This window comes from Panthera onca, chromosome E3, assembly GCF_046562875.1.
Source record: "Panthera onca isolate mPanOnc1 chromosome E3, mPanOnc1 haplotype 2, whole genome shotgun sequence".
In the NCBI taxonomy this organism is placed as follows: domain Eukaryota; kingdom Metazoa; phylum Chordata; class Mammalia; order Carnivora; family Felidae; genus Panthera; species Panthera onca.
In genome coordinates this window covers 10,142,042-10,157,924 of record NC_138354.1, presented here as the reverse complement: position 1 = coordinate 10,157,924, position 15,883 = coordinate 10,142,042, and the positions used below count along the sequence as shown (strand labels likewise).

Below are 15,883 nucleotides of genomic sequence, written 5' to 3'. Positions count from 1 at the left end.
GACAACCATAGGCTGGGCGGTGGCCTCAGAACAGTGGGTCCCACGGATACTTTGACCCCACCCATTTTTCCCAAATTTGCCTAGTGCTGGGATAAACAGACCAAAATTCAATCTACCTGTGTTCCTTGTAGGTTAAAATAGGGTGCTTTTCATACACTCAAGTTCTTCGAGCCTCTTTTGGATCAGGGGAATCAAGTACTCGGAGAAACTCGAGATTTGTTCAGGATCCCAGAGCTAGAAAATGCCAGAGCCACAGTTCCACAGAAAGTGGTTTATTGCTTTTAGAACAAAATAAGATGCTTTTAGAACTTTTGTTAGTAAAGAAAAACGGTTAGAACTTGAAAACATTTCTAAAACCATGTTTTGTCAGCGGATGCAAGTAGGCACTTCGACAGAGAAAACTGCCCGCTTGCAACTGTGCAGACCCGAGCTGCCCGGTTACATGGAGCCAACGGCTTAGAAGCGGGGCTTGCGCTTGCGGCCGGTGTACTGGGTGTCGGGTCTGACCTCCCTGTGGCAAGGAGACAAGGGGGCGGTCTCAGTAAAAAGAACAAAGGACCTACCTCAGGGACCCTTTCGAGTGCAGACTACCCCTTGGTGGCCACAGACCGCCCCCTCCCCCCATCCCCAGCCTGTCCCCAGCCCAGGCACTCACTTGCCCTGCCGCCTGCGGCGCTCCTTCTTCTCCAGCACCCACTCACGGCTCTTCCTCACCACCCCGCGCCTCGCCATCCTGCGCTGGATCCTATGCGGGAAACACAGCTCTCAGGGCACGGGTGGAACTCACGTGGCACTCAAGCTAGTCCACGCAGGGAAAAATAGCGGTCCTCCCCGGGGCAGGCGGCCTCCGATGCCCCTGCCACAGAAGTCCCTGCTTCTGGACACCTCTCCTCCCCCAGTGATATCCCCTGGGGCCAAAGCAGTTATCTGGTAGAAGAGCGGGAGGTGAGAAGCCCCACTCCCTCACGGGCATCTTTGTGGCAGCGACCACCTGTTTAGGTGTGTTCCCTTGTTAGGTGCTGCCTGTCGGGCAGGCAGGGGGCCGAGCTACTTTTAGGGCAACACGGGCCGGGGTCAGCCCTTGAGAGCCTGGCACTGCCAAGGACAGCCAGAGGCCCGATGCCCAGCGCTGCCGACTTCGGACCCTAGTCCGGCTGCGGGGTCGGCGTGCCTGGCATAGACCACGTGGGGGTTCCCAGCAACGACAGATGTCTGAGGCAGGAAAACAAGGCTGTCAGCTCACGGCAGCCGCGACAAGGATCCTCAAGCACTGATGTTGGCCTCCAGCCCTGGCTGAGGAGAAAAGGGACCCCCTCACAGCCCCATGGGAGAGAGGCCCTGGGAACAGGGAGAAGCCTTTTGTCCCTAAACCACATCCCCACCTGGCAGCTGGGCTCAAACGATTTCCAGCATAATTCCTGCCACGGAGGGCCGCTCGCCATTTGAGTAACAACCATTTCCCGAGCACCTGAGCGCCGAACCCATGGATGTCCTACGGCAGATACGAACCAGGCTTGCCCTTGAAGAGCCCACGACTGGGCCAGGGCAGGGACCAGCCACACCAGGCAAAGCGAGTGCAGAGACCCAGCAGCTACTGAGGGAATGACACGGAAAGGAAAAGCAGAGTCTGCGAAAAACAAGAAGGCTGCTGAGATAAGCGGGCATTTCTGCAAGCCGAAGGTGGGGCGGCAGCAAGACCAGAAGAACCACGCAAGGGTGCGGCACTGAAAGGACCGAGGGAGAATTAGGGAACAAGAGTCCCGTGTGCCAGGCGAGAGAAGGGGAGGGGTCCAAGTGAGATCCTGAGGGTCCAAAGCACAAGTTCCCTCCTTGCATGAGGGCCAGTGCAGGCCGGATTCCAGCACAGACCCTGTTTGCAGCTACTTCTCATCTGTTCTGACCTAACAATAAAAGTCGGAATCATTAAAAACGAAAAAAACTCAGGGGCTTGGTCGGTTGAGCATCTGACTTGATTTTGGTTCAAGTCATGATCTCGTGGTTCGTGGGATCAAGCTCCGTGTCAGGCTCTGAACTCAGCATGAATCCTGCTTAAGAATCTCTCTCCCCCCTCTGCCCCTCTCCCCTGCTCACACACTCTCTCCCTTCCTCTAAAATAGAAAGTTAAGGGCGCCTGGGTGGCTCAGTCGCTTCAGTGTCTGACTTCAGCTCAGGTCATCATCTTGCGGTTTGTGAGTTTGAGCCCCACATTAGGCTGGCTGCTGTCAGTGCAGAGCCTGCTTTGGATCCTCTGTTCCCCCCTCTTTGTGCCCCTCCATTGTTCACGCTTTCTCTCAAAACTGAGTAAAAACACATGAAAAAATTTTAAAAAGAAAAAAATCTCAGAATCTCACTTGGCTGGGCCAGTTCACGGAGGTGTGGATACAGGCAAGGAGTGTGCTCTCCCATCAGTAAGCAGTGGGCGGCCAATGAGGTTTCACAACAAAGAAGTGAGACAATGTGATCTAGACACTTCAGCACGTACAGGCAGCGGTGCATGAAAGAAACATTAAGAATGCCCACAACCAGGGGGGCAGGAGTCTGAGGCACCAAGTGCAAAGCAGGAGGCAGCTGACAACAGGGGGCTGGAAGTACAGGACTAATGATCAAGGGTCTGTAAGGAAGGACAAGCTGGGTGGCAAGCTGGGAGCCATACAAGTAATGATGAGAAAGAGTCATGGGGGCAGATAAGAGCAGCAGGTGGGGGCAGTGAGCAAGGGCCCCAGACCAAAGGTGCCAAGAAGGAAGTTGGGCAGTAGTGGCAAATGCCACAGGTGGACCGAGTCATCAGAGAGAGTCAGAGAGACTAACAAGAATGATTAGACAAAACGACAAGAACACGACAAGGCCAGATCATCCTCCCAAAGGACAACAGCCCCCTGCCGCCCCCTGCCCCCTCCCCACCCCCCGAGCCGAGGACTCACAGAGCGAGTGCCCACAGAGCCAGGGAGACAGGCTGTGCCGGGCACTGTGCCGGGTCTGCCCACACACACGCGCTCTGCTCCTCCACACGCTGCCCGGGTGCTGGCATTATCCCCTTGCTGAACAGCCGAGAAACGGACGCTTACCTAAGTTTACAGTTACACGTCGTCTGTAGACCCCAGTGTGAGGACAAGAGGGATTCTATGGTGGATGGAGGGGGCTGAACCACGTGCACATCCTCCGTGAGGTGGAAGAGGGCGCCACTTGCTGGGAGCAAGTGGTGGGTGCCTTAGAGCAGAAAACATCTAGGAGAGCACCCCCCCCCCCCCGCCCCCGGCCTGCAAATCCCCATGGGGAACACGGGCTGAGGAAGCTAACAGAGATGACCGTGGGGAGGTCAGGGGGCTCCACTCTGTAGTGGACACAAGGAATACACTTGTGATCTTCACCACCCGTGGCCTTCCTGACCAGTTCTCTGTGCATTTTTCCCCTTAAATGTCTTAAAAGTCTTCAGACTTCTCACTCACATCAACCAGAACTAAGAAATAACCTCCTTCACTGCCTTACCATCAATTATCCAGTCAGCGAGCACTGGAAACCTTTCACTAATAATAAGCCCCTACTCTGGGATCAGGGACACACCAGCAGAGCCCAAGTCCTCCTTCTGGCTGGGGAGACACAGAACCAGCAAGCAAACAAACACACAGGATTCAGAACAGTGAAAGGTGGTACGGAAAATAAAGGGTAAGGAGAACTCACCAAGGATACTGGAACAGATAAAGGGCAACGTGTGATTTCCCTTTCTCAAAAATTAAAGGAAAAAGAAAGAATTCACCTTGCTGCTGTGCAGAAAATAAATTCAAAGAGGCAAAGTGGAGAGAGGCCAGTGCCGCAGCTTCCACACTCCAGGCAAGGACGGTGGGGGTTCAGACCAGGGGAGGGGACCGGCTGTCACCCGGACAAACACAGAGGACTGGTCAGATGTGAGGTAAGAAAGACAAGAATGACTGTGCGGGGAAGGACAGAGGAAGGCAGTCTTGGTGTGAAAAACAAGAGCTGGGTTTTGTTCCCAATACTTGTGGGAAGCCTAGGTATGGATACTTAGGAGGCAGTTAGGAAAATGGAGGTGGGGTTGAGACCATAGGCATAAACCCAAAGCAACGAACCTAGAGTTGGTGATTAAGGCGGCAGAGAGAGAAAGGGTCCGGGCTGGGCCCCAGAGTGCTCGGAGAAAGAGGAGCCAGCAAGCTGAGGACAAAACCAGGATGGCAGGCAGGAGGCCGAACCGGGAAAAGCATCGAGGGAGTGGCTGGCTGTTGCCAGTGCCCAAGAACAGGCAGGTTAAGAGGAAGACAAGAGAGAAAGCGGACTGAGAAGCAGCCACAGATTTGGCAAGACAGAGGCTGGCGTGGCCTTGAGAAAAGCAATCCGTGAGGAGACGGAGGGGGGAGCAGAGACGAGTGACAGAATGGTGTGGTGGAGCAAGCGGCACATGTGAGACGTGACCGAGAGGGAAGCCCATGCACGAGGGGGCGCGGCGGGGGGAGTGAGGGCGCTTCGGGAGGAGACAGAAGAAACAGGGTCTCTGCAAACTGAGGGAATGACCCAGGAGAGTAAACGTGAGGACACAGGAGCGGGGAGGGAGAGAGAGCCAAGAGGGGACAGAGGCCAGGATGCAGGTGGCAGAGGCAGCCTCGGGGAGGGAGGAGACAACCCGGCAGTCCTGGCAATAGGGAAGGCAGAGAGAGGAAGGAAAGATGGTGGCGTGGCTGTCCACAGACATCCAGAAGGGCCCCTGCTGCCCAGCCTGAGGCAGGAGCGGGCACAGGCCCACAGGGTTCCCCACTGTTACCACCCTGGTGTCACTGCCACGCTTGAACCTAAGAGACCTGGTGCAAGCAGAGAGCCACGTAGGACGACCCCGGCAGAAGCAAGCCCCCGCACTCCAGGCAGGGGTGACAACTGCTCACCTCTCACTCGTGAACGCAGACTCCGTGGCCTCCTCTTCATCGGTAGTTTCGGTCAGGGCCTGCGGGGACCAGCGTGCTCTTAGGTCAAGTCAACCTGGAGATCTCTCAACCCACCTGCCCCACCCCAGAAGGTCAGGCCACCCAGGCCTGAGTCCTCCCAACAGGTACCAGGCCCAGCCCCACAAGAAGGGAATCTAAAGGACACGAGCCTGCAAACTCTGGATCCCTCACCTTTGGCAGAAAGGTCGAAGGCCCAGAAAACAAACAGAGGTAGAACCTGAAACCAGAAAAGTACAGAGTGAGGGCTGGGCTCATAAAGCCACGCACAGGTACAAGTCTCCACACTCCTTCCCATGAACAGGTGCAGAACGTGTAAGCCCCGGTGACCCAGCCGAGCACTCCTCTGGCCCACTCATCACCCCAACGCCCTCTCTGCTCAACGCGGACAGTGCACTAGCCCCCAGCACTCACTTCTTTGCCTTGGCGCTGTTGGGGAAATCCACCACCACGCCACCAGTGAAGCCAGCCTTGGTGGCCTGGATCGTGATCAGCTCCAACTGAGAAGAAAACGGCAGCGAGTCAGGCAGGGAGACTGGGGGAGCACACAGCTTCCACTCCACTCCTTTCGAGAAGCCAGTCTGCCCCCCAGGGCGGACCCTACCCAGGAGAGCTGAAGGTCTTCATCAAACTGTTCCCAATTCTGAGTCCCCAAAAGGCGTATACACAGGAAAGTGCAGGCTGGAGCAGCAACTCCCCTGGTTCTCACTTTTCTAGCCCAGGGACCCGTCTCCCTGCTCCCATCTCAGGAATGAAAGGCCACCATTCAGGAAACAAACTCCTTCAAGTTAGGGGCCGGGGACAGCTCACCACTGGCCTATCAGGGTCTGCACCTGTATCTCCTCATCCCCATGGCGTGACAACCGGCCACAGAACAGACAGCTGTTGCCATCCTATCAAATCCTCCCCCCACTGCCATTCATTTGGTTACAGCAATCAGACACATCCTCGTAACTGTAACACCACAGATCAGCCGAGAGAACACACAGGTCCTATCCTACCCCGCAGAAACCTCTCCCTCAGGTACTCACTCCCTACTTTTCCCACCAGTCAGCAACAATCTCCTTGTCCCGTCACCTCCCAACAGCAAGAGGGCAGGTGAGGGAGGCACAGGACAGCTTACCTGTTCTGGGTCTCTCCCCCTCCCCTGCACCTCCAGTAGCCAAGGCGCTCACCTGCTCAGAGTTCTCAGGATACAGCTGCAGGACAGCCCGGGCTCCACGGACCTATAAGCCACAGAAACATCACTCTCCTACAAACATACCATGGGCTCAGGGCCCAACACTTCTCTCTTCCTCGTGCACTAAATATCTGAAATCCCACTGTGCACGTGACCCTGTTCTCAGGGCTGGGGATGTAGCCGTGAACAAAAGAGAGAGCGCCTGAACTCCTGGAGGCCCGCTGCGGTGAGAAAGGCAGCTGATACATGGTGGTGACTTAGTGCCAAGAAGAAAACCAAATCAGGACAAAGGAATGGTAAGTGACAGGAGACTATTGGGTTTATTTTTGGCTCAAGGAAGGCCTCTCTCTGAGGAGCACTTGGGCAGAGTCCTGACTGTAACAGGGAGCTGGCTGAACATAGAAGGGAAAACCATTTCCACAGAAAGGCAAACACAAAGGCCGTCAGAACCTCAGATTAACCCCAGTGTGTGTGTGTGCAACAGAAACCACGTAACACACAAGGACAGCCAGCCATCCACAAGAAACAACCCATTCTAGGAAAACCAGGGATGAAGTGAGGTGATTAAGAAGAACCAAGATATACCTGGCCTGCTCCAAAAAGGAAAAGAACTCATTTTTAGGACTTAAAATCTCAAACTATCAATTGATCCTATTAAACAACTGAAATCAACACCATCAGTTACAAAAATAAAAAGCTACTGAAGGCTCTGTCTGTGATAAATAACCCTTCTGCACCCCATCTGAGCATCAGCAGTAGGGGAGAGGGAGGGTGGGAGTCACAGGATGTAAGCACTCTGCGTGCCCTGGACATGAGGTCTCTGTCCTCACTCCGTGGAGTCCGTGCCCCTACACCAACTTCCGATTAAAATTTAGTGCAGCCAGACACAGGAACTGTGATCAGTCTCAGACACCACCATCTTCTGCCATTTCATTAGGGAGCGTCAGACCACCAAGCTCTCTCTTTAGGCCAAGACAGGAGAACCATGATAAGGTCCTGCCACCCCATGCAGTACCATTTGAATGGCTTTCCCCTGGGAAACTTCCTACTCCGTTACTGCCTATAGAAGGGAGAAGCGGCCAGCCCAGACTGGGAGACGATCTCATACTCACCAGCACAGAGTAAAGAGAAGAAAAAAAGCAGTATAGGCGCTTGGCAGGGATGTCAGACTTCTTATTTGCATTACAGAGCCACTGGACAGCAGAAATGCTGAGAAAGGAAAGGACCCCAGTCAGGACAAGTACCAACATGCACTGCTCTCTCCAGCCTCTTCAAGACTCTAACACCACACACAATCCTTGAGCCCCAGGTGAAACCCTCCTGCCTATAACTCTCTTTCTGGGCCTGTGCAGATCCACTCCAGGTCACCATTCTATAATACCGGATGGAGGGGAGTAGAGAGAAGGTTGGCATTAGCTTCCTTGTAGCCAATCTAAACCAGTATTTTCTCAACCTTGTTTCTCCATGCAGCTCAAATTTAAAATTCCTCAGTGTGTCAAGGCTCTCTGCCACCTACCCCTTCATTCCCTTCCTCTAATCAAGGGAAAACCCCTTTATAGTATGTACACAAAGGCACTCATTCACTTATTCTCCTCTTCAATCGGTTCCTTCAACTGTACCTGTTAGGTGTCTTCACCATCCCCAGATTTAAAACCCTCAAGCAACTATTATGTACTCCACTCAGGTGTTTCCCCCTTCACTGCTGTGTACACACATGAATGGAAGCCCAAACCCCACTTGTCTGCCCAACTGCCTCTCCCAGGTTTTACCTTCCTCTACCACTCTCCTGGTCAGCACTCATCAGCACCTCCAGCTTGCTTCAACAACCTAACTAATCTCTCCTTTCTTTTCCTTTTTTTTTTTTAATTTGAAGGAGTGGGGGAGCACATGCAAGCTAGCAGGGCAATAGGGGCAGAGAGAGTGACAGAGAGAGAGAGAGAGAGAGAGAGAGAGAGAACGAATCTTAAGTAGGCTCAATGCTCAGCACAGAGCCCGACACGGGGGTTAGCCCCACAACCCTGGTATCACGACCTAAGCCGAAATCAAGAGTCGGCCCCTCAACCAACCAAGCCACCCAGATGCCCCTCTCCTCTCCTCTCAATCATCTTCCCAAAATACAGCTCTGATCTGGTTACTCCCTAGCTTCCCATCAATTACTGAATAAAGCTCAAACTTCTCAGCACGGAATTTAAAAAGCTCTCATTCTTGAGGTGCCTGGGTGGCTCAGTAGGTTAAGTGTCCAACTCTTGAGATCGGCCCCTGAGTCGGGCTCTGTGCTGACAGCTTGGAGGAGCCTACGTGGGATTCTCTTTCTCCCTCTCTCTGTCCCTCCTTTCCTTGCATGCACCTGCATGCATGCTCTCTCTCTCAATAAACAAACTTAAAAAAACACCTCTGGTCTTCCCCACAATCTATCAGGTTCCTTTCCCTGGGCACTTCTGTGCCTTTGTTCACACTGTTCCTTCCCTCAGAGCCCCATCCCCAGTCCCAGGACTATCCAAGTTTCTCTGAGCCTTCAAGGCACAACCCCAGCCCCTCCTCCTCCTCAAGGCTTCCCCGTGCTCTCTAGCTTTTCTTCACCGCTCTGGTGGGTCCCACAACTCTGGTCCCACCCCACACTCAACTTCATGTTTAGCTGTATGGCCCCTGTCTTATAGAACCTGACACACCACGAAGAGTTAAAAATTAAAAGAAAGGGGGGCGCCTGGGTGGCTCAGTCGGTTAAGCATCCGACTTCAGCTCAGGTCATGATCTCACAGTTCGTGGGTTCGAGCCCCGCATCGGGCTCTGTGCTGACGGCTCAGAGCCTGGAGCCTGTTTCGGATTCTGTGTCTCCCTCTCTTTCTGCCCCTCCCCCACTTGCACTCTGTCTCTCTGTCTCAAAAACAAATGATAAAAAAAAATTAAAAGGACTGTGTTGTATTTCCACAAACCTCGCAGCACCTTGTACCATGTCTTACATATAACAAATGCTAAAAAAAAAAAAAAAAAAAAAAATAGTAAGTTTGCCATACTCTCTCAAAAACAAATAAAAAGTGACTACTTACTCCTAAAACATACAGACAGTATCACTGGCCTTTGGTTTGCTGCAGCTTAGAACAATTTCACTCAACCGTTACTAAAAAGCAATTGCTTTCCTTGAAATGATTTCCCCCACTCTTGTTCCCAGATGTAAACTAATCCCTTACCCTAGAAGAAAATCTTCAAATCTACATTTTTACTGCTTACCCAGATCCCTAATGCTCAACCCACAATCACAGGATTAAAGCTGACTTCTTCCCCTATCCCCTACCCTCCACCCCATCGACAAAGAGAACAGAGAATACACCAAATAATCAACAATTTACCACAGGACACAAAGAACAACTTCATGTTTCTAACAGTCACTTCAACGTTCTAAGATCTGTTATCGAAGTACTACGTAAAGGCTCAAAACTTAACCCAGACAACCCAAAAAGGACTAAGCCACTGAAGAAACTGGCAAATCCCGGACCACTCTCCATTACAGTTAGTCAAAAAGAAGGAAACGAGATGGCTGCTGGGGCCCACAAGATGGCTCCTAGAGGTGTCAGAAGCCACCTCTCCACCACCCTCCAACAAAGCACAGAGAATCTATAATCTATACCAGTGGTACCTGAACCTGGCAGCGCAAGACGATCAAAGGAGTAGACCGTTTCAAAATATAAAAAATGCGTAATATAAAAACTGCTCTAACCAGGGATGTGTATTTCTAAGTCTCCTGTGTAACTCTGCACAACCAGTTTAGGAAGCACTGACCTGCAGGCCTAAAAGCAGGAACTGAAGACTCTTACCTGATACAACCATCAAAGGTGCCTGGTTTGAAGGGAATGCCCTGGCCCATGTCCCCCAGAAGCAAGTCTCCCTCGGTGTCTCTGTCCAAGGCCGCATCTACATTGGACGATAATACGTCAGGAAAACAGACGACGCGTAGCTGCTCAGTACTCATGAAGCGTAGTCTGCTCCAATGCTAAGTAGCACATACTTACCCAGCATGGCAGGGCTGATGTCGATGCCCACCCAATAGTGCCCCTCATCCGAGAGATAATCTCCACTCAGCCCAGAACCACATCTGGAAGACACGATAAAAACAGGAACTCAATAGCGTGAGCAGGAAAGACACTCCTCCACCTGGACAAGCTGAACTAGGCCCCAGGATCTCACCCAATATCCAACAGGTAACAGGGCTGACCCTCGGGCAGATAAAGGAGCTCCAATGCGCGCCCAGCCATCTTGGTCTGGACATCAATCATCCGTGAGCTGGGAAGGAAGAAAACACAAGTGATAAAAGAGTTCTGGGCTAAAACATTGCTCAGAGCAAAAGAAGAGAAAGAGAACAAGGCACAATCACCCTGAGGTACTGTCCCAGTCACCATACCCAACTACACCTATTTAAAAGCGACCCCAAAGTCCACGTACTACAGCAACAAGTTATTTTGCGACACAAATTACAACTTTGCCGGCTGCAAAACTGATGTGAAGGGAATAAATCGCTTAGCTAATGACTAACTATTGCCTATTTTCAACTCCATATGGTTCTGATATGTTTATTACTTAAAAACACGTTTTCTGGAAAAATTACCCACCATAGTTACTCTCCTGTATAAAGCTCAACAAGGTACAACAAAAATCCATAGCAGTTGCTACCCATGAGAAATATAATGCAAGCCACGTGGGACTTTCTTAGTGCCGTAATTAAAATGAAATACCAAAATTAATTGTAATAGTTTACCCAACCCAATAATCCTGGTAATATATCTTAACCCGATGTGCTCCAAATAGCATTTCAACACATCGTCAACATAAAAGAGGTAAAACGTTAACATTTTCTTCACAGTAACTCACTCAGACCAAACATGACTTCAAAAGAGAATACTGCCTCTTAACAAAACCAATCTTTGGCGTTCTCTGCCTTTCCCAAGATCAAGAGGAAGAATCGCACTGAATTCTGCAGCTGGGAAAAAAGCTTATGTTGCTACATAATGACAACCGGATCAGAGATTTCTGCTGGCCTTGGTCTTGGACTCTAATTTGAATGGAAAAGTGGAGAACAGTTATCTCTAGAATAGTGGTATCAGAGAGAGCAGGCTTGGAAGTCCCTGTTCTAGCCTTCACCTGTTAAATGACTCTATGCTTAACACAAGTTAACTGCCCCCCTGAAATTCAGATACTACACCAACACTTGTCATAAGACCTTAATGATAATGCAAACAGGGGCACACAGCATTCTGGGAATACTACTTCCTCCCCCTCAATAGCACTGACCCCCTACACGTATCCACCGCCCCTGCCGATTTTACCGCATGCTTCAAACAAGCTGTCACATGAAAGTTTGAGAACCCCCTGGAGAAAGTACGCATGATTCACCTCCATTTTAATGCTAAGTTCACCGAGGCCCAGAGGGTTCCGAGATTTACTCAAAAGTTGCCTTTCCCACCGTAAAAAATAGGATCGATCCGGGTCCCTTCCTTCCCCAACACCCCAAACTCTTGCGTGCTTTCCAAGTAGCGCCAGCTATCAGGGTAACTTGCCGGCCCCCGAACCCCGACGCCGCGCAACATCTAGGCTCCCCTTACTTGCGCACGTATTTCCGGGCTTCATTCTTGTCGTAAAACTGCGGGAAAGAAAAAGACAAGAGTAGAATAGAAGGAATCAAGACGCGAGGGCCTTAAATGGAGGAGAGAAGGACGTGCGAGAGCCGCAAGCCTCACCAGCTCCGGGGGCCCGCCGTGCTCCGGTCTCTTCCCGCGGAACGCCATCCCCACGCCTCAGCCGCGAGACTCCCGCTAGTGTTCCGGGAACCCGGCTTTTATGCCTTCGGCCCCGCTCCCGCCCAAAAACACGCATGCTCCACCTTTCTCCCCGCCTCCCTTTTTACCCGATTGGCTAGAGGGCCGACGCGCTGCGAACAACGCGCGCTTCCCATTGGCCAGTTAGTCTCGCACCGCCCGCATGGCCCGTTCAAGATGGCAACCAAGCGCGATCTGGGGTGGCCACGGCGGTTGCTGTGGGGGTTGTGGCTGGCCCGGGGCGCTCCACAGAGCCCGGGTTCCGGCCTGGGCCTAGAAGGGAGGACTTATTCCCAGGGCGACGGCCCGTACTCGCGCACGGCGCTCTATGAACTGCTCGGCGTGCCCACCACAGCCACGCAGGCGCAAATCAAGGCGGCCTACTACCGGCAGAGCTTCCTCTACCACCCGGACCGCAACTCAGGGAGCGCCGAGGCTGCCGAGCGCTTCACGCGCATCTCCCAGGCCTACGTGGTGCTGGGCAGTGCCACCCTGCGTCGCAAGTATGACCGCGGCCTGCTCAGCGACGAGGACCTGCGCGGACCTGGCGTGCGGCCCCCCAAGGCGCCGGTCCGCGACACCGGCTCGCCCCGCCCCCCGCCCCCTGCGTCTCAGGCCCACGGCCGCGGTCGGGCCACCGCCGGCGCCAACCGCACCATGTTCGACTTTGACGCCTTCTACCAAGCTCACTACGGAGAACAGCTGGAGCGTGAACGGCGCCTCAGGGCCCGGCGAGAGGCCCTACGCAAACAGCAGGAGGACCGGGCCAAGAAGGGCTTCCATTGGGACGACACCCGAGACGCGACCTTTGTCTTCCTTCTCCTCACGGTCTTCATCATCATGGGCTTTCGTTTTTAAAAGGAGAGAGGAAGAAAGGGAGCAGCCCCCCGCCAGCCCCGAGAAAATGGCCTTTCCGGTGTTCTTGAACCCTTTGCCTTCCATAGTCTACCTCTGCGGGGGTCCGGAGAAACTGCTCTCCCCTTCCTGTTCCCCGCCCGCCCAGCTTAGCCGTCCACGTACGCTTCCCTCCCCTACGGTCCAGAAAAGAAGGCTTCTCGATGCCCAAGAAAGAGGCCCCAAGAAGAAGAGTCCCAAAAGCCCGAGAGTGAAGGGTTTTCTGGAGTCCCTTGGGTGCCTGCTTCCAGAGGTTGCCTTCCTGATGTCAGCTTCTGGAACACTTGCTCGGGCTTTATTGTAAAGCTCTGAGCAAGAATTGTCTGCTCCTGCCCCGCGCTTGTACCGTGGGGCTCCTGTGTAACCTTGAACCGTGCAATGTGACCAATTGTTGGCTGCCAAAAGAAAAATTGTGGGGTTGTACGAACCTTGTCTTTCTGTGAGTTCCCCAGCCACAGGTGAGACCTGACGTAAGACTGTGATCTTTGGAAACCTTGCCATTCTTGTATGATCAGCCCCAGACCCCACTCCCTTTTCTGTGGATGGCATGTGGGAGTGGGAGAGCAAGGTCATGGAGCATAAGGAATTGAGTGTTCCTGTGCCCACACTTATCTAATGTGTATGACCTTGGAGAAATTACTCTGTGGGCATGACAGCAGAGGAACAAATCATTTGCTCTCTTGAGGCCTGTCACACTTTATTATCTACAGTTCTAATGGGCTCATTGATTAAAACATGATGTGATAGAGTTAGGTTTATCCTTGGGACAGTCAGTATGCCTGTCTCTTGGTCATTCCTTTGCCAGCCAGCCCCATTGCTAACTGTGCAGCCCATCCCCTCCCAGAGATAGAGCGGCCAGCTGGGACGCTGAGTCGCTTGAATGTGGCCTGTCCTCTTGTTTAGCCCCACAAGCCAAGTCCTTGAAACCTGGCTGCTTGAGTTTAGGGTATACGGTAGTACAAGGGACAAGAGGCTTGTGGTGGAAACAAATTTCTTTATTCAGAGCTGGCTGAGGCTTTCTCTCTCTCTCTCTCTCTCTCTTTGTTTTGTTTTGTTTTTTAATATTTATTTTAAGAGCACATGTGTGAGCCCAGGAGAGGGGCAGAGAGAGAGGGAGAGAAAATCTTAAGCAGGCTCCATGTTCAGCCCGGAGCCCGATGTGGGGCTCCATCCCAGGACTGTGAAATCATGATCTTAGCCAAAGTCAGGAGTCGGACAGTTAACCCACTGAGCCACCCAGGCGCTCCTCTCTTTCTAAGCAGTTGGTCATCACTTGGCAAGAGCTGTAGAAATCAGGCTGTCAACTCTGAGTCCCTGCGCGTGGTACATGTATTGGCTGTAAGATTTTAGGTGCTTGAGCATTAATGCATGGGGCCTAAGTGTAAAGCTGTGAGCTAGGGAAGCCTTTACAAGAGAGATCTACCACAAGGGTGAGGACAGAAGTGAGCGTAAGTTCTAAGCAAAGCCAGAGGTGCTTGGGTATATGAGGAAGAAATCCTGCATTCAGTCTTTCATGTGAAATCCTTGTAATTAGGATAAGCCCACAGCTAGTTCAAACTGGTGTCTTGGAGACCATTTGATTCCCTCCAGCCTTGGAGGTCAGGGGCTGCAGTGACTGTACAATTCAGTGGTAAGGATTTGAGCCTGCTTGGATTCAGGCTTGGTGAGCTCAGCTAGCCTTGGTTTGGGGGGAGGGGTGTGTGTACTTTTGAAAAGAACATTTAATGTTATTATGTTTCATATTTGGAAAACAAGTTCTTTTTGAAATCCAAACAACAAGTAGTGTTAAGCTTAGTAAAATGCACAGAAACTAGTGATTCTCAGCCAAGCTGTTGGCATTATGTGGGGCAAGGTTCTATCAAAGTTTCTATCAAAAAGAATTGGGGTTCTTTTGGGTTGGTTTATAAAAGCACTCGTGGTCTGTAAACTGCTGGGCCCTTTCTCATGGGCTCCTTAACGTAGACCTCAAGTTTGTTTTCTCTCGGTGAACATTCCCTGGGGCTCCGGAACATGGAGAAGGATAGAAAGTTCCAGAAGACTGGAGGAAGGGGCAGACCCTGTGAAACTTCTGGAACATTCCATGCAGCTCTGAGCAGGGTAGTCAATAAAGTTTGTTAATCATCCAACTGTAAGCCTCTCCTTAGGCGTAGGACCAGACTCACACTAAACAGTGCCTTCTTGCCTACCTCAGGTTTTTCTTAGCCCCAAGCTGAACTCTTAAGTTCCTACTCTGTACTCTCCCTAAAATGGAGTTTGGGCTCTTTGTGGAAGGGGAGATGTGTAGGAGGATTTTTGAAGGACCCTCAGACCCCTTCCCACCTATCCCCCACGCCTGAGGATCGTCATGGGTCGTTCTTTTCTCAGTTTCTTACCTGCTCTGGAGAGGAGAGACTGAACCAGGCCGTGGACATTATCCCCTGCCTTCTAGGGGCTGCTCCCCAATTCCTAATAATGGAAGAAGGCTCAGATAATAATAAGAAGGCTCAGACATGCTCAACTTTTCTCCTTTTCTCCTTTTGATCACAAACTGAAACAAAACTCCCTTGAAGGTTTGGACCTAGGACGGGAGGTGGACCAGAACAGCCCAGCCTGCCTTGGGCTATGTTCCCTGGGGTGGGGATGGGGTTGCGAGTACAGTATCAAGCTGAGTGAGCAGCACACACAAGGCCTAAATGGGGAGACCCGGCCGACAAGCCAGGAGTCAGAGGTTGTGGAGGCAACTGTATGTTGTATACCGTCTTTGGACTAGATCAGGACTTCGTTTCTCCTGAGCCAAACTTTTCCCTTTGTCGCGTTTTGTTTATTGCCGGGTGAAATGATCTGAGACCCCAGTGCTGAGGGAGCAGGATTCCTTGCTTCCCCTCTGAAGTTCTGGCATTTCGTTCACTCGGCACACCTTGCCTTCTATAGTGATCCCAGCATGAGCCAAGATGAGGAAGAAGAGCCTACCTTAGGCCGGTGTGTGGCCTCTCTGGTCACTTTTATACACGTATATATAGTCCTTATAGCCAAAAGCTGAGGTGCCAAGGATGGAACCCAAGTGGGCGGGCATCATA

At 52.0% G+C, this 15,883-nt stretch overlaps 2 protein-coding genes and 1 non-coding gene across 5 annotated transcripts; 1 reads left to right on the top strand and 2 right to left on the bottom strand.

Moving 5' to 3' along the window:
- Positions 1–256: 256 nt before the first annotated feature.
- Positions 257–11,984, bottom strand: BUD23 (BUD23 rRNA methyltransferase and ribosome maturation factor). 3 transcript variants are annotated; one of them, XM_060649189.2, is made up of 12 exons: positions 11,856–11,982; positions 11,721–11,758; positions 10,309–10,404; positions 10,134–10,216; positions 9,939–10,035; positions 7,239–7,335; positions 6,122–6,172; positions 5,361–5,446; positions 5,121–5,166; positions 4,890–4,948; positions 656–745; positions 257–511 (listed from the first exon to the last, which is right to left on the bottom strand). In XM_060649189.2, the coding sequence occupies exons 1-12, from the start codon at positions 11,901–11,903 to the stop codon at positions 457–459; spliced, it is 846 nt and encodes a 281-aa protein (XP_060505172.1). In that variant the 5' UTR covers positions 11,904–11,982; the 3' UTR covers positions 257–456. The 3 variants fall into 3 exon arrangements, with proteins under 3 accessions (XP_060505172.1, XP_060505173.1, XP_060505174.1); XM_060649190.2 differs by lacking the exon at positions 257–511 and adding an exon at positions 1,383–1,492 and having other exon boundaries at positions 655–745; positions 11,856–11,984; XM_060649191.3 differs by lacking the exons at positions 257–511; positions 656–745 and adding exons at positions 753–1,293; positions 1,383–1,492 and having other exon boundaries at positions 11,856–11,984.
- On the bottom strand, positions 1,207–1,338 carry LOC132689837 (small Cajal body-specific RNA 20). Its single transcript, XR_009615182.1, has one exon.
- Positions 11,985–12,024: 40 nt separating the features above from the next.
- Positions 12,025–14,953, top strand: DNAJC30 (DnaJ heat shock protein family (Hsp40) member C30). Its single transcript, XM_060649197.3, has one exon. It carries the CDS (start codon positions 12,111–12,113, stop codon positions 12,789–12,791), a length of 681 nt encoding a protein of 226 aa, XP_060505180.1. The 5' UTR covers positions 12,025–12,110; the 3' UTR covers positions 12,792–14,953.
- The last annotated feature ends 930 nt before the right edge of the window (positions 14,954–15,883 follow it).

Coding starts and splice junctions, on each gene's coding strand:
- BUD23 (XM_060649189.2), bottom strand. CDS start 11,903: ATGGCGTTCCGCGGGAAGAGACCGGAGCACGGCGGGCCCCCGGAGCTG. Junction 5,447..6,121: donor ATCCTGAGAACTCTGAGCAG/GTGAGCGCCTTG, acceptor TTTTCTTCTCAG/TTGGAGCTGATCACGATCCA. Junction 4,949..5,120: donor CTTCGACCTTTCTGCCAAAG/GTGAGGGATCCA, acceptor TGGTCCCCGCAG/GCCCTGACCGAAACTACCGA.
- DNAJC30 (XM_060649197.3), top strand. CDS start 12,111: ATGGCAACCAAGCGCGATCTGGGGTGGCCACGGCGGTTGCTGTGGGGG.